Below are 17,715 nucleotides of genomic sequence, written 5' to 3'. Positions count from 1 at the left end.
AAAAAATCCTTTTGGGGCTTTTGGGGTTGGGACGCAGACGCTCCTGCCCTCGCCCTGTTTGATGGACACAGGACCTTTATTACCTACGGGTAGATATTATTAACTAACCAACAAGTATTAGTAATAACAAACAAGTAACTGGATGAAAAAAAGCAAGAGATTGTTTGTGCCGCTGCTTTGGGGATAGGATTTCGTCCAGCATTAAGTAGGTAAGTAAATATAAATTAGTCCAAAAGTTATGGATTTTATACTAAGTAACTACCTATAGTCCTAACTAACTAAGTATAGTACACCCTGTAAATATAAAGGAGTGAAATATTTCTTACTTCTAGCTTGCTTGAATTTAGTTAGAAACTATATCAAGATGCAGTGCACGCTAACCTTAACAATAAGTACTATTATGCTTTATTTGTAGGTATATTGATATGGGAATAATCGTGTTATTTAAGACTTTAAATGTGTGTGGGTGTACGGAGCATTTAACAATTAAATTCACATTTATCTTTTCTTCAAATTCTACAGTATTTTTTTTTATATTTGCTACCTTTTTCTCGGTTCTGCTTTCATTATCTTAACTCTCACAAAATTTTGTTAATATAAAAAAAATCACCACTTTTTTACAGCTTAAACTTTTTTAAAATATTTGATTGATTTTAACGATAGTTAACTTTAAATACACTTTTATAAAAGGTGTATATCAAAAAACAATCGATAATGTTTCACATCCCTACTTTATTGGTAAAGATCTTTCTTGTCATCCTAAAATTGTCTATGCCCTTGTCTTTAGCTAAAATGGCAGGTGATGAAACTGACAGGTTAGTAAATATTGATGAATTGTTAATTTTTCGTTTATTTTCTATTCTACTAAAGTAATTTACCTATTTTTTATTTAATTCTACCATACTCTATTAAAATGAGAAATTCTTTGTTAATAATTATGCATGGTGTGTATGTTGCAGTGATCTGAAACCATCGAGTGTTGCGATTATTAGAGAAGTCTACGACAGTGAAAATGCCCACATCAAGTTTGAAATGGAACTGGAAAGAGCACTTGAGGCCGGCGTGAGAGTAATCGTAATAGAACCTGAACCTCTTGGTGAAGAAACAGCACGCTGGATATATGTTGGAAACCTCTTACATAAAGTTTCTGTTTACAGTGGACTCTGCAGCATTGCGTCAGGTATAATAATATATTGACTTCTATTATCATATAACAGATAGTTTAATGAACTCTAATGTAAACCTACTTTTTAACGAAAGCAAAAGAATTAAGGAAAATTTTATATTTTCTAGGTTTGACCTGGAGTACTTTGGCTTGTGCACCATTTGGTATTGTGTCAGTGTTATGTGCTGGATGCTACACACTGTCATGGCAATGGGACCCTTGCTGCAAATACCAAGAAGAAAAAGATCGTAGGCATCTAGCAACTTTGCCAGTTTTAAGTGACCTCACATCTGCATCACCTGTTGTACTTGTACACACAGATAATAGAAGAAAAATTATACTACATAGTACTGTATCCATAGCTGCAGCTGGTATTTGCTTGTGGAGACTATACAACATATTCAAATAATGAATAGCATAATTAAATATTACAAAAAACCTTATTGTTCTCAAATATCTTTGCTTAGAAGACTACAATTTTGTTATTTGTGCTTTACTAAACATTGTTTATGTAGAAAGATACTGTAATACTTGCCTAGTATGCAGAAAATGTAAAAAATGTTATAAAAATATTATTGAATAGTAGAATTAGAACAAGCCTGTACAAAGGATAATTTTCTTTATATTATTATAAGGAGCTTTTAGTTAAGTGTTAGTGTGTTAGTAATATTTGTTCGAAGATTCTGTTATGATAATAATTGTGACTGTAATGAAAATAAAAAAAGTATTTATTTAATATAATTCTTTTATTTATTTTATTCATAAATATATATAACTAAATGAACCATTATAAAACAAAAAAATACCCCAACTACACTACAAGTGATAACTATAATGCTTATATGTAATTTGCCTATTTACTAATAATGGCTGTTTATTTTCATGCAAGCTTATCAACTCCACGGCAACTATTGATGTATTTTTTTAAATAATTATTTTATTGCATTGCCACAAAATTACACCATATCCAGTCACATTAATCAGTTAACATCTCTAATAAGTATGGTATGGGAAAATTCCACACCCTGATAATAGAAGCAAATAGTTTTATAGACACAAAGACCCAATATACATAATTATTAAAGATAGATCAACAACAAGTTCACATCTTGTGTGTTGAAGAGAGGCAAAGAAAGATTGTCTTGTGAAACATCTAAGCACGCTGAAAATTATAAATAACTTGAAATTGACAAAATCGAACTGCCTAAGGCGGGATCGAACCCACGACCTTTCGCTTGCCGGGCAACTGCTTTTCTATCTGAGCTACTTAAACACTGGATGAATTCATCGAAATTTTCAAGGGTACTATGCTGTTACGGCCAGTGTTCGTTTCATCAACGTCATGATAAAGTGATACACTAGATGTACTAGAATAAATAATTTAAAGTTTTAAACCCCTCATAGAAAACCTGTTTACGACATGGTATAAGGCAAACAAATAATTTAAAATTTTCAGTGCTTCGTTTGGAGGTGTTATCCTCCGGCTTCAGTCAAAGTTTAACTGGTTTAACTACATACACACAACCTTACAAATGATTACAAGAACGACCGCATCCTTTTTTCAAATAGCGAGCTAACTTTGTTCAAGAAGACTAACAAGCACAAATTGACACATGCATGTTATGTAACTTAGGGTACCTATAAGATTTGTTTGTCCTATGATTACATGGAATTAAGAGGTCAAAAATTTAAAACGTAACATTTATTCTAATTCAAGGTACATAACACTTTCAACTTCTTTAAATAAGAACTAACAGATACCTACTTTACGAATATAAACAGAAAGTAAATAATTTAAAAAGACATCATTTAAAACTTCGAAAAAGCAACTATCACAGGTGTGAAAACGATCGCGAACTTTCGCTTGCTGAGGAACTGCGAAGTTGACTACAAGTCATCGCCTCCCAAAAGTTCCCAGGGAGTACATAATATGATACTTTACAGACTCAACCATCATATTTTATCTAGAGCAGTCTTTCCCAAAGTGGGCGATAACGCCCCCTTGTGGGCGCTGCAGGCTTAAAGGGGGCGGTAAGAGACCCCGGAAAAAAATCGGGGCATTGTGTAGAGGCTTGAGAGGCGATTTATAATATCATCTACTAGGAGGACTCTTAGACACCGACTGAGCACTCGACTCTTGACCACAAAAATGTGGGCGCTAAAAAAGAATGTATTCTCAAAGTGGGCAGTAGACCACATAAGTTTGGGAACCGCTGATCTAGAGGATATAACAGCCCTTTGGCCCAAGAACGAACTTAAAAAAGTACGTAATACATTATCAAACAACAACTCATAAGTATGTCCATAATACAGGGTGGAATTTTTCAATTCCATCTGGAGGGAAAGTACTCTTAATATTGAAGATAGAAAATTTTACTCAAAGAAAACATTCCTTTATTTTTTTAAAGAAAGAGAACTGCATTCAAAGATTTTTGATTTTTTTTCGAAAATTTCCCACCATACCATAATAATATTTTCTGTAAATAATTACAATAATGTCAGATTTCTTGGTTTTCCTTTCATTTAAATTATCAAGTCTGTTTGACAGATTTCATCATTATACTTAACCCTAACGATCGATGCAATAAAAATACAGGTGTAATTTTAACATTTTTTAGTTGGTTCGATTCCCGGGTGTAGCAAGCTAATTTTTGGAAATCTTTGAATGCAGTTTCAATGAGTAAAAATTCTACTCAAGCGTGACGTATCGCGCTATTTCAACTCGATGTAGCACTGTTATTATTGAATTATGAAAGAACTTAAAAAATATGAGTCTAATATTTTCTAATTATCTGTCTGACGGACAAATAATTGAAATTTGTCCTCTAGCCTATTGCGCGCGCGCTGTTAATACGTTGTATGCCATTTTCATTTTCTTGACGAAAGAAATAAAGTAGGTACACCTAGGTATCGTACAATTTCAGGGGGCCCAGACAAGTAACTTTCGGTTAATATCGAAATCGATTCCAGAGCGCAGTTACCCTTCTTCTAACAAAATTACAACTGTCACGTTTGTAACTTGGTCTAGGCACTTAGCTACCGTTAGTTATCTCTTACACTTATTTACGACAGAAAGAGTTATCACGACTTTCCATCTTGAATAAGTATTGTTTTTTTAATTAATAAATAATGTATAATAATAAATGTCTTTGATATAATTGTATCTGCAGAATAATATTGATCAATGTTGAAGGACATTAAAATTGCATCATCAATCTTATTCTTTGAATGAAACTTCTAAATCTAGTCATTATTAATCAGTCCTCTCGTAAAATATTTGTAAGCCACGCCTACTTTACAGTCAATTTAGTAGGCTCTGCCCTTTTTGCCATCAAATAATGATAAATAGAGGGAGCAAAATGTCTAATGAAAACAGCAAATTTAGGTACAAATTGACTAACAACAAGGTCGTTTTCTTTTTTCACCACTGAATCCAAAATCTTCTCAGCAGTGTACTGTGGAGTAAGCCCACTTGCAGTGGCGGCATCCATAACTGAAAAAAGAGATAATTATGTTATGACATTATGATATCAAATAAAAAAATAGGAAAACAGTTTTCTTAGGTACCTAAACTAGCATGTATCACTGTGACTTATCATCTTTACCTACTAACATCAATAAATTGTGGATTGACTGAACGGATTTTGATGAAACTTTACAGTATTATTGTTTTTTTTACAACAGAATAACTTATGAGTATACAATCTATAACAATATTGAGTCAATTGGTCAAATTACAATTTTATTATAAGTGTCAAGTAAGTTAGTTGTTCTATGATAAGCTGAATTTCACTCACTTCATTCAAGGTGTACAAAGAATATGAAGGTTATAGATTTTTTTGCATGTTTAAAATACATCACATCACTAGTACAACTTTGAGCAATGTACATTTATAATTATCATACCTATACATGCTGTTTGTTCAGAATTTTTTATGTTTTTTGTTTGTGATTTCAAATACATAAGATATTAGGCATGTAACAAGTAGGTATGACTGATGAACTGAAATTATTAACATATTTTGAATTTAAATTTTTATTTATGTACCTAATGTATTTAGTTTGGATAATAATAATATGTTGTAGGTAGTTAAAGCTTATTATTTTCATTTTGTTGTATTTATTCACTCACCATAGTATAAAAATATATTTATAATGAAAATAATTATGGTTTTCCTGAACCAAAATAACAAATTAATAGTGAATCACAATGTGTGGTTTTATGTACAGATAATTTGGGAATGGTATGATTTCTGTTACCTCCATGTTTTTCCCCACTGGAAGTCAAAGCATTCAATGACACAGCAGTTATAATGTAGCCGGGGCTGACCATTGTAACATTTACGTTATGCTGGTACATTTCGGCACGCAGGGAGTCTCCAAATGCTTGGATGGCATGTTTACTTGCTGCATATGCTGCTCGGTCAGGAATAGCAATAAGTCCCTGTATTGAACTTATAAAGACGATATGTCCGCTCCTGTTTTCCACCATTTTGGGTAGCACAGCTAAAAAGCATAAAATATAATTAACCTTTAACTATGGACGTCGGGTCTCAGAGGCCCACCCCCCTTTCAGATTTCTCGGTTTAAACACCTTCCCGGCACGTGTTGCTCTCGACCATCTCAGTAGCTTCAGTTTTAACTGTGTTTGGACCGAGGAGGCATAAAATCGCGTCTTCCGGCACTTATTACGTGAGTAATAAGCATTCAAAATTTTGTCCGGGTCTGGGAGACCCGATGACTATAATTTCCATACAAACATACTTGTATGGATGTGACTTGTCAACTATTTTTTTTTATATTATATTATTATAATCATGAGTAAATTGATCTAGTTTAAGAATACATAATGGCAGAAAGTATCTGAGTACATTAGCTATATTATTAGACCAACTATCTAAAGAACATAATCAGGAGTAAGGTATTACTTGTAGACGATTCTGCTTTTGAGTTTAGATGTCTTAGAATTCACCATTGCTGTAGATTCCGATTCTAAATGGTGTACATTTTGCCTACTAAAGCTCTCAAAGAAAGATAACACATGCCTGTAGAAATAATTTGTCTTTAGTGTTCTAGGCCACTGTGTATAATTTTAGTAACTTTAACCCTTGTCAAAATTTTTATTTTATGTCCTTCAGATATTATGTTCATGTTTTTATGTTACATGGTTATTAATTAGCAAAGAAAAAAATATTACTTTCATTTATTAATGATCGACTGTAATCATGGAGCCTATATGTGATGGCAAGTCAATTTACAGTGAAAAATGTCTAAGTTTTTTAAATTTGCAAAAAAATAATTAATTGATGGTTAAAATTTGATTACATTTACTACTAAATCCTTTATTAATAGTTATTAGATATATATCAACTCTTTAATAAATTCAAATTGACTCAGATATGAAAATAAGAAGAATGTTAGATAGGGGTCTGTGAGACCCGACGTCCATGGGAGTGTGATTATTTTTTCACGTCCATAGTTAAAGGTTAAGTTACATGTAAATCTGATCAGAAAACTGTCTTTAATTATTTAGTGCTATTAAGAAAATGTTACCTTTAGTTAGTGCTACAGATCCAAAATAGTTAACATTCATAATTTGTTGGTACACATCCATTTTTGAATGTAATATGTTTCCACGGTAGGATATTCCTCCATTGTTTATCAAAATATCAACAGTACCACATGCATTGTACACCTTTTTACTGAAGTCCTCAATATGATCAAGATCGCCAAGATCCAGTTCAATGCATACAGGTTCTAGGGTAGGAACAGCCTGGAAAATTGCATTAATTCTATATTAATAAATAAAATTTATCAATATGTTATAAAAAAACAGATATCATTTTTATATTATTTCATTTTTGTAACACAATGAGATATTACTAGAAAGAACTACTTGGCTTATAGCATAGTTTGTTTACATTTCGTAACTTTTATTTGACTGTTTTTTTTTTGGGTTTGTTAATAAAATATAATGTTCAGTTTCATACCAATTTCTTAGACTGCAGGTCGCCCTTAACCCTTTCAAGCTCAGTTTTGCGTCGAGCTGCCAATACTACTTTACTTCCTTGATCATAAAAGGCATGTGCCAATGCCTCTCCTATACCAGAGCTTGCACCAGTAATAACAACCACCTGGAAATAGTTAATATGATTATGCTATTTATGCATACAAATTCTATTATACTCAAGCTATCGATATAAAATATTATTCGCGTTAAGGAGGTATATTTGTGATATTCTAGTGATAATTTCGAATTTAAGTGTTTAACAATCCAAAGTTCAAATATCCATAAGTCCAAGGCTAGTACCACATTACAATGAAAATCCATCGCGCATCTTAACACCTATAGGTAACGCCAATTCACTGAATTTAATTAATAACAATTACAATCGATTTTCCACATTACTTAGGTGATGGCAAATTATATTAAATAACTACAGTGTACTACCTATTGCTATGTAATAAGCGTAAGAATTATAATAATACTTTTAATATAATGAATTATGTTAGCGAATTTGCTATAACAACAATTTAAATCTTTCGCGAGAAGGAGCGGCGCTGACCTATGGAACATTTAGCGGTCATTTCAAGACACAAACTTACCTTTCCCCTTAACGCTGCACGTCTTCTTTTATCGGCTAATTTAGAAAATAAAGTATAAATGGCCATTCCTACTGATAAAGGTAAGCCTACATATTTAAAATACCAATTAGCTGATTGCCCATCAGCAAAAAGAAACTTCATTTTTGTATTTGTGTAAACAAAAATATATCAAACGTAAGAGCAGTTTTATGTTGTTTATTAAAATTGATACAGGTCTGATTTGTTTGTAGTTTTGTAAAACAGACTTTAATTCTGCGTTGCTTACTCACAAACGTCCGCACGTCACGCGCTAAAAAACAACTTTTCGCTAAAAAACAGGTTTTCCCGACAATTTATAGGTTATTCGTACGAGCGAGCACAGAACGACTGTCACTGTCATATCTGCCAAATATGACATTTTCGTTAAACGCATTTATCATTTTACAAATAGTAATTAAATTATAAAATAAAATAATATGAAATTAATATAAATCAAAACAAATCACAAATCCACATTATTATCAAATTTTGAAGTACTTTTAAAATAATCTAAAATATTGTACAATCTAAAAATGAAACCGAACTGCATGTAGGTCACTCAACGATAGTTGAGGCGGCGAGCGAGCACGAGCACGAGAGCACGACACAGAGTATTACTGGTATTACCCGTGGTATTACCGTGACGGACGACACTCACACTGATGACTTGATTACACATTCAATTATCGAATACTTTTGGCGTAAACTTTCATGGCTACCATTTTATGTATTTACATTTACAGGGTGACAGCAGGCCTCCGTCACTCGCCTATGCCGGCTGAGATAATTACCTACAGCGCGCGACAACTTCAAGTTGCAAATCAGTCAGGGCCGCCACGCGCCTGTTTGCACACGCGTATTTCTATACACGCTCGGTCGATCATCGTCGCAATCAAGGTTTATTGTTCCAACAGCACTGTTATTCTTCTTTAATGAAAAATTGTAATATTTAGGAATAATAATTAACTGTAGTGATTTATATATTATATATAATAAAAAAAACTACACTTTTTAAATAATAAATTATTTTGAAATACATACGACAAAAAACTATAGCAAAAAAATTATTTTAGCTAATAAAAACATTAACTTACTTCACCGTGTGTGTCTATTTTCCGACTACACCTTTTAAAACTGTTTGTTTAATTTCGAATTATCGCAACACTGAAGTTTATTAATAGGTACTTTAGAGATGGTACGATTATACAAACTCCACTAGATTAAACTTTTCTAATCGTAAATACAATAAATGCTTCTTAAAATTAAGTTTTTATTTATTTAACTTTGCTCATACAACCCTGACGCTTGAGCGGTGACGTAGATCAATTCTAAACACAAAAAAAATGCGCTCTTGTGAGCGTAGTAGTAAGGTGCGATTTCGAATGCACCATGTGCGTTGGATATTTTGCATTATTATTATTACCGTTAAAATGTCGGGATCTGATCCTACACAAAGGAGTGCAATTTCTGTTGCTACTATTATGTATTCTGTGGTGACAGGGAGACTCGACCTTTAACTTGAAAGGGAGAACTAGAGGTCATCAGCAACAAAATAAGTCCCGTGAACCAAGTTCTTAAATTTTTTAGATATTTGTGTTAGGTTGAAGCAAACGTGCGTGTTTGTTTCAACTTCACTGATGTAGGTATTACCGTATTACTAATTGTATACAGAGCCCCGATTACGGTAATTTTTAACGTCTCCAATCCAGACGCGCTTCATCGATTCTGCGATACGATTGGTCAAAACAGCTGACTAACTATTGGTCAAAACAGTTTTGACCAAATTAAACAAATTAACAAATAAACTAGTTACAACTAGAGATGGGTAGTGGGTAAAAACCCATTTCACCCGATTGGGTTAAAACTGGGTGATTTGGGTAAAAACCCGGTTTTTACCCATTATCACCCATTCTGGTGGGTGAAAACAAAAATAGCGTTTTTTTAAAGTGAGAAGTGGTATTTGTTGCTAAGGGGGCGTTCTAGTGTTACGTAATGCAATCTGGGGGGAGAGAAGGTCTTGAAAAACGTTACAATGCGTTACAGTGGCGGAAGGGCGGTTCGATTTCAAGTTTTTAAGCAGAAGTACTTTGTAGTTGGTGTTGTTAGATAATTCCTGGCAATAAGTGGTGACTGAGTTTGTTCCGGCGTTTCTTCTCAGCACTTGCCATATGTTTGTCTCGAAGCGCTGGTAGGGCCCAAAAGATAAGGAGACATGTAAAGTGCCCCATAAGGGCTACCTTTTTCTTTTTTTATTATTTTCTATTGACGTTCATAAGTGCCACTTGTGGTCTAAACTGAATAAATATTTTTTGATTTTAATTTTGATTTTTGATTTTGTTATTTGTAACTTTATACCGTAATGTCATCAAAGAGAGAGTTTGGCATCTTTGACACCCCCCCCCCCCTTCATGTCCTTGCCATGATCACAAATTATTGTGTTCCTACTAAATTTCTTCTAAATCGGTTCAACGATTCTTGAAATAACACCATTTTATAAAATAATTGGTCACATCGTCATAACGTGATCAATTTTACGATTTGGCCACGATATAAATGCATATTAGTGTTAAATTTGACTTATTAATCAATAAACTTAAATGAGAAAAATTCAATAAAAATAAAGAAAAGATACCAATTGAAATAATTATAAAATTATTTGTTTTCACCCGGTGTAAACACCCACGGGTGGAATGAAACGGGTTTTTATTGGGTTTTTACCCTCATGTGGGTTTTTACCCGGGTGGAAACCCATCTCTAGTTACACCTCGCAGTAGTAGCCTACTACTATTAGTATAATTAGTAGACAGACTAGGGTCTGCCTACTAATTTGCTAGTGAGACAGAAAGCACTTCTTAATCAACAGGCTACGCAAGACGTCCAGTGATATAAAGATACAAACGTTATTGTGTTCATTGCCTCATCTCTCGCTGCGCGATCTATAAATAGCCACAGATCTACGATTTTTAGGGCAAAATTTTTCCTATGGCGCTATACGTTAGTGGTGGCGCCCCCCTCTTGAGTTTGAAATGCTTAAAAAAAGTTCGCTGCGCTCATTAAGCCGGGTCTCCAGCCCGTCTTTTGCCCTAGTACACAATCAACAAAAACATTTCAACATTGAACAAAGTATAGCCTGACCGGGAACATAAAAACCCTGGCACAGAGGCGCTTCAATTGCATTTGATAGTGCAACACTGAGTACAGTCGTACATGTGTTAAATTAATAGGCTAAATTTATGTATCAGGATTCAGGATTACGGGCTAATTTGATATTTTCATAAATTAACGAAAAATATTATTAAAGATAACCTGGTTTAAATAAATTAAATGAAACCATCAATCGAGCTAGTAGGATTTATTTTATTATTCATCAATAATCAAATTCAGAACATGAATATTCAACTGCAATGTCTGCTCATGAACGCTTCAAACTCGGTACTTCTTTCCCAATTCCATAAAATTCAAAACTTAGAAAGTGACAAAAAACTTTAAAATAGGTAGTTGAAACAGACTACAGCTAATTTTCATAGTGGACTGTACCATACGATAAACATGTCAGTCAATTTGACAACCTTTGTCGGAAACATTATTCAATGAAAATATTGTCCGAACCCTTAGTATTTCTCTTCGACAAATACATTAACACATCGTAAACCACTTTTCTTTCACGACTATAAAAATATTTTAGCAATTTAATTCACGAAATCAATTGCACACATTTAAAATAAAGTTTGTTTACACTTTGACAACAATAGACTGACATGCATGGTGACATGTCAATGAAGTTTTCAGTTACTGTTGCCATTAAAAGAAATTAGTACCATTAGTTTTCCGCAACATGGCGAGGGTTTTTATGTTCCTGGTCAGGCTATAGCTTATCTAAAAAAAATGTTGAATGCTGACATTGTTTTTGTTGATTGTGTAGGGCAAAACATGCACTGAAGACCCGGCTTTACTTGGATGTGCGAGTAGATTTATGTTAAAAAAACCAATTGGGCGTATTAAATAAACTATCGATGGAATAAGTTGCGCCTATGTGAAACATTTTTTTTACAAAGCGCCCTCGTGTCTCCATTAATTTTGGCCTCCCTTAGGTTGAAATAAAATCTTAGCCAGATTTTATTTCAATTACAATCAATAGCATCCAGGCGGCGCGGCGACCTATCTAAGATAGGTCTGCTTTTTTTATAGTACTCATTTTCATAAAATCTATCATTTTTAAATTATTATTTTAGGTTCAAGGTTCAACTATAATAGCGCCACCTGCATTTCGTTTTCACTAAGTAAGCTTTGACAAAATACAGTTGTGCAACGACAACGAGTTCATTTTTAACCTGTGGTAACATCGTCACAATTTCTTGATTACCTAAATGTTGGGATTATGTTTGATTTGCCCTGGATAAATAAAATAGAAATATCTAACATAATGTTAAAGTGAGTACAAGTGTATTTGTTCAACTGGAAATAATCTGCTCCTGGGAATAAATATCACAGTTTTGCTATCTCATTGGGAGTGTCGTGTGGATGCGCTGACCTTCGTTTTGATGCACAACGCACAACAAAGCATCAAATTGACGGCTGCCCCATTTCCACAACAATCTTCGTAATTTTGTTGATATATTTATCTTATTTTCGTGTACAGTGACATATTCTAAATTATTTAACATTCATTATCAGATTGTGGTCAGTGCCTTCAAAGTAGAAAGTAAATCATGAGTAGACAGGCGACGTCGACGACGCACTGCCCTGTGCTTATTATTTTGTTACTGTGTTGCTCTAAAGACTTTCTTTCTTCTAGGAGAGTTTTGGCGGAATTTGACAAATAAATTTTTGTTATTTATTGATATAATACAATCAAAATGAATGAAAGGGATATACCAAGTGTCCCTATTACAACATTAGCAGGAGTAGCCAGCTTGACAGACCGTGAGTATATTAAAAATACCAAATATTGTAATTGATAATCAAATCTAATTCATTAAATAAATTAAAATTATTTCCATCAAAATATCAAGATTTAGTAAACCTGTAATCCTAATTTTACCAATATTTATAATGTATCTGAAGTTGTTTGCTTGTCTGATTTCATGTGTTACAAACTGGTAGTTATAATCAAGAAATGAATCTTATGAGTATAGTACTACGACACCAAAGCAACCATTTGGTGTAAATCATCTACATTATTACCTTAAAAGTACTAAAAAAGTTAGCAGTCTTATTTGAACCATTTTAAACATCATAAAGTAGCTAGTACTTCACCAACAATGTGTGTAATAACATGCTTTTCCACATTACAAGTCGACATATTGTCTGATGCTGATTAAAAAGATATTTTATAAAAAATATGCACATGCACATTCCTACTCTTTTGTCTTTTCAATACCTATCTAATTTACTGTATGATTTTAATTCTAATACATTAAACTTAGAATTCTAGTTAAGTATGGGTGTGTAGTTTTATAAATAGTAATCTAAACAATTTGCAATGTTTTTACTAAAGACAAATTGTGAATTGCTAGTGTAGATTGAATACTAAGGAATGTGTAAATTTATTGTCATTTTATCAAATAATTAATCGGGTGACACAAAGGTGATAATGAGTAGAGGTTATGTTGTTCTTCAACTAAGAAAACATTAAAGATCATCATACCGAAGCTACGTCACACATCACATTTTTATTAGCATAAGCTTTGTTCAGGCTTTGCTAAATAATAAAAACTTTTACAATATACAAAGGAGAAATTAAATACAAAATACATGATTGAAACTTCACTTTCTAAAGCTTTGTGTAAAAATATATAAAATAATGTTGCATTTACATCTACTAGTACATACCAGTCAATAATCCTACTAATATTAATTATATAAATGAGAAAGTTTGGATGTCTGGATGTTTGTTACTCTTTCACGCAAAAACTAATGAACGGATTTTGATGAAACTTTACAGTATTATTGTTTATAACCCAGAATAACATATAGGCTATAATTTATGACGATCTGTGATAAACGAAATTTTATGCATGTGAAGCCACAGGCAAAAGCTACTGACTAAATAATTCAGTAATTCTTTTATTCTTTTCCTTTAAAGCCAGAAACAATATTAAATGTGAAATGGGTATTAAAATTACAATTTTGTTTCAGTTCTACCAGTGTTACCACTTCCAACACCTTTGCCATCAACGTTAAATAATAAATCTCAACTGTTTCATCCAAGAGTTGCTGAAGAGGCTGCAATATTGCTAGCAACTCGTGATGATAACTTGGTGTCACTGCTCTTGCAATCTCTTATGCAAACCTCTGTACAGCACATGTAAGAATATAGCATTAAATTAATATTAATGTCCTAAAAGAAATATACAATCATCTGTGTGCTTTCCTATTTTCAAGGATATGGATCTAATCTTTTGCATATTTTTTTTCAGTGATTTAAAAGATGAGAGTATACCAAATGCAGTGAGTCCTGCTCCTCAACAATCCACACCAGAATTGCTGAAAGCGATCTTAAATGTTAATCCTAATGTGTTTGATCAGCAGCAAAGAAATCATTGGGGCAACAACCATTTACATGCAGCAAAATTTAATGGCATGTCGCCATCTGATTCATACAACTATGCCTCACACAACACTGTTAATTCAAGTCCATCAACACATGGAACTACAGTGCACCAACCGACCATTCCAAACCAGCAACTCCTGGCAACACCTTGTCAATCATCACCACATGTCAATATGGGATCCCCTCCCTCTCAGTCTAGACCTGGCAACCAAGTTAACATCACTGAACAGAATAATGTATCTCCTTTGTGGAACAGTGGGAATTCCTCCAACACATACACAAGTCCATTAGCAAACACCATGACCCCTAATTCCCAAAATGGTGGATTCTATAATAGTCTAACACAGGACTCCAGGAATTTTGGGACAAATTTGAACGAAGATAAAGATCCTCTTTCTATGTCGCCTGGAAATCAACCTGATCAACAAAGACTGCACATGCAATCCCAAGAGAAGCCTTTTGAGCAAGGTACTTTTTACTTCTATTGATGCCAATTAAAATCTGTATCATAAATACACCTTAAAAAGTTACATCACTGTAATTTTTGCAATGTTTTTAAACAGCATTACACAGTAAAGATATTTAAAACATGCAAATGATGAATTTAAAATGCATCTAAAACAACACAATGTATAATATTTATTGAGCTTAAAATGGAAATACAACATTCAGAACTAGTATCGTTTTCACACCTATGAGAAAAATCATCAACGTATTTCCCGATTTCAAACCAGATGGGAACGTGGTCACCGGTCAGTCGCCGGCGCAGGCGAGCGTGGCTCCGTCGCCGCTGCGGCAAGAGCCGCACGTGCCGCAGCCGTCGATGGGCGCGCCCTACGCGCCGCCCGCGCAGCCCGACAAGCAGGAGCCTAACAAGAGCACCGGCGCCAACAACAGATACCCTGTGGTCAAGATTGGAAGGCTTTCGGTGAGTTATTTCTATTGTCTCTATGGACATAGTTGGGTAGTCAACACCAATCAATTAATAATACTTTTCGTGAATTTTTGAAATGTTTTGTAAACTTTTGTTTTTACCCCAACCTATGACATCTCGCGTTTTATGCCTGTGTGGGTTCTCGAAACAATAACAATAATTGGCAACTAATTGGTTAATAGTGTCTGTAGTGAACTGTTTAGTGATTGATCCATTTATTTCCAAAGTCAAAATGTTCAAAACCTCTCTTTGATGGCCTCTAGTATTTTTGGAGCAGAGTGCGATGGGAGCTTGAATTCTTTACATTTTATTTTATTTTTCTATCTAGGAGGGACTTTTGAAGAAGCATGAACCACCTAGTGATGAGAGAACTCGTAAAAATAGTACACTCGAGTCGGACTCTGATGATAATGCGCCACTAAAAGCTAAATCGAGCAGTGCAACACCCACTGTAGACAAAGAGAGAGAAGCAATAGATATAGCTAGAGAAAAAAATTGGGAAGCAGTGAAAAGAAAACACGAAGAAGCCAGTAAGAAAGAAGAAGCTGAAGCTGCTATTGGTAAGTGTATTTGAGTTTTAAATCAATGAACTGGAATTTCCTATAAATTATAACACAATAAATATTGACAATAAAATGTTTATTACAGTTCGCCCAAAATTGCGTAAAGTCGAAAGAAGATTAGTACCTGTACTAGAAATGTTATCTGTTGACGAATTAATGGAGACAAATACGTATCAGCGTTTTAATAAATTAATCGAAACAGTATTTGAAACTATTGACGATGACGTTATCATTACTGATGAAATGGGTAAGTGCAGCATTAATCTTACAAGAAACTTCGTATTTTATCAATTATTATTCAATAATTTTATCGAATTTATTAAACAAAATGTCAATTTTATTTCAGAAGGGACAGATATCCCTGAAGAACTTTTACTACCGCGTTATCAACTTCAAGAGCTGTGTTCTGAGGCAGCTAAACTAAAGAATCTTGGTGCTATGGAAGCAATTCCTTCAGACAGATTAGTTCGCTTACTGAATATATTGGAGAAGAATATTAGAGCTGCGGAAAAAATGTCGTTAGTTGGCGATCCGGTAAGTTTTGTTCCATCGAAAATATTATTTAACTCTGTTGTATTCATTAAATTATTTTTTTCTAAATAAAATTATATTCCACAGGATGACAGTGAAGAGATGCGACAAATATGGATAGAATCAGCTCAAGAGAGAGTTATGTGCGCATCGGACGCGTGTCTGACTTCTTTATACATAATGACCTCACCGAGTATGCCTAAGCGCGTTTTTCTAGAAGATGTTATAGATAGAATCATTATGTTCATTAAATTTCAACTCAATAACACAATATACTGTGTGTACGATCCTGTATATAGCATCCAGACCACCTCCAAAAAGAAAGGTAATTTTTAACAATGTTGTTCAATTCGATTTTTCCGATTTTTGCAGCTTAAATTAATTTTGACGCCTGATTTGATACAGTGGTTTAAAGGTTTACATTTCTTAAAACAAAAGCACCATGAAAAACGCTCCTCATTTGTTTCTCCTTCTTTTATTTATGTAATTCAACCATTCGCGCTTGCAGTGGACGGTCGGAAGAGGCGGGGCGGGGGTGCGGGCAACGCGACGCGGCGCGGCGGCGGCGGCGGCGGCTCCACGCGCGCCGTCCGCGAGTTGTACACTCACGCGCACGAGTGCGTGACATTGTTGGCCGAGCTACTGGCGGCGCATCACCTCACCGACACTACGGTGCTGCACGCGTCTACAGTGGGCGTGTCGCCGTTCTTCGTGGAGAACGTCAGCGAGCTGCAGCTGTCGGCGCTGAAGCTCGTCACTACGGTGAGTTTGTGCTACGTAGTGTACGAGTGCGTCACGCTACTAGCTGAGCTGCTGGCGGCGCATCACCTCACCGACACCACGGTGCTGCACGCGTCTACAGTGGGCGTGTCGCCGTTCTTCGTGGAGAACGTCAGCGAGCTGCAGCTGTCGGCGCTGAAGCTCGTCACTACGGTGAGTTTGTGCTACGTAGTGTATGAGTGCGTCACGCTACTAGCCGAGCTACTGGCGGCGCACCACCTCACCGACACCACGGTGCTGCACGCGTCTAAAGCCTGGTCCGTGAGCACGTAGAATTTTGTCCAATGACCCCAAGCTACCCATCCTTATCGCTCGCGCGTAATGAGGGCTATCGTTTTTATACTTAACAGTTGGCATCCCTGGCGATTGACAGGACCTTACTCTACAGTGGCGCCATCTTGATGAGTGCAAATGCGATAGTCCTCCTACCACTTTAGCGCTCACCAGTTGGTGCTACTGTACAGGACCTTATTCTACAGTGGCGCTAACTGGTGAGCGCTAAAACGATAGCCCTCATTATATTGCTGTCGCGACAGTGCGACGGGCGCCCGCAGTGAGTGTGCGA

The 17,715-nt window shown here is 34.9% G+C and overlaps 3 protein-coding genes across 5 annotated transcripts in view; 2 read left to right on the top strand and 1 right to left on the bottom strand.

Annotated features, from left to right (window-relative positions):
- Window positions 1-753: 753 nt before the first annotated feature.
- Window positions 754-1,751, top strand: Pmi (Transmembrane protein Pmi). Its single transcript, XM_028301384.1, has 3 exons — window positions 754-815; window positions 960-1,180; window positions 1,294-1,751. Exons 1-3 carry the CDS (start codon window positions 772-774, stop codon window positions 1,572-1,574), a joined length of 546 nt encoding a protein of 181 aa, XP_028157185.1. The 5' UTR covers window positions 754-771; the 3' UTR covers window positions 1,575-1,751.
- A 2,146-nt stretch (window positions 1,752-3,897) lies between these two features.
- Window positions 3,898-8,138, bottom strand: LOC114350611 (dehydrogenase/reductase SDR family protein 7-like). Its single transcript, XM_028301479.1, has 5 exons — window positions 7,772-8,138; window positions 7,156-7,299; window positions 6,719-6,938; window positions 5,426-5,671; window positions 3,898-4,658 (listed from the first exon to the last, which is right to left on the bottom strand). The coding sequence occupies exons 1-5, from the start codon at window positions 7,910-7,912 to the stop codon at window positions 4,456-4,458; spliced, it is 954 nt and encodes a 317-aa protein (XP_028157280.1). The 5' UTR covers window positions 7,913-8,138; the 3' UTR covers window positions 3,898-4,455.
- A 3,976-nt stretch (window positions 8,139-12,114) lies between these two features.
- Window positions 12,115-17,715, top strand: part of Nipped-B (Nipped-B cohesin loading factor) — a 26,871-nt gene continuing 21,270 nt past the window's right edge. The window contains exons 1-10 of one of the 3 annotated variants that reach the window (XM_028301611.1): window positions 12,115-12,220; window positions 12,585-12,712; window positions 13,928-14,096; window positions 14,209-14,810; window positions 15,074-15,270; window positions 15,605-15,836; window positions 15,925-16,086; window positions 16,186-16,373; window positions 16,458-16,695; window positions 16,879-17,132. In XM_028301611.1, coding sequence (XP_028157412.1) covers window positions 12,646-12,712; window positions 13,928-14,096; window positions 14,209-14,810; window positions 15,074-15,270; window positions 15,605-15,836; window positions 15,925-16,086; window positions 16,186-16,373; window positions 16,458-16,695; window positions 16,879-17,132 — 2,109 coding nt within the window. In that variant the 5' untranslated portion in view covers window positions 12,115-12,220; window positions 12,585-12,645. Of the gene's footprint in view, window positions 12,221-12,584; window positions 12,713-13,927; window positions 14,097-14,208; window positions 14,811-15,073; window positions 15,271-15,604; window positions 15,837-15,924; window positions 16,087-16,185; window positions 16,374-16,457; window positions 16,696-16,878; window positions 17,133-17,715 lie in introns of those variants that run through there. The other 2 variants (XM_028301619.1, XM_028301626.1) reach the window with 2 other exon arrangements.

This window comes from Ostrinia furnacalis, unplaced genomic scaffold (genome assembly GCF_004193835.3).
Source record: "Ostrinia furnacalis isolate ACB-3 unplaced genomic scaffold, ASM419383v2 OfSCF0075, whole genome shotgun sequence".
NCBI lineage: Eukaryota > Metazoa > Arthropoda > Insecta > Lepidoptera > Crambidae > Ostrinia > Ostrinia furnacalis.
This window is presented reverse-complemented; position numbering and strand designations above follow the sequence as displayed.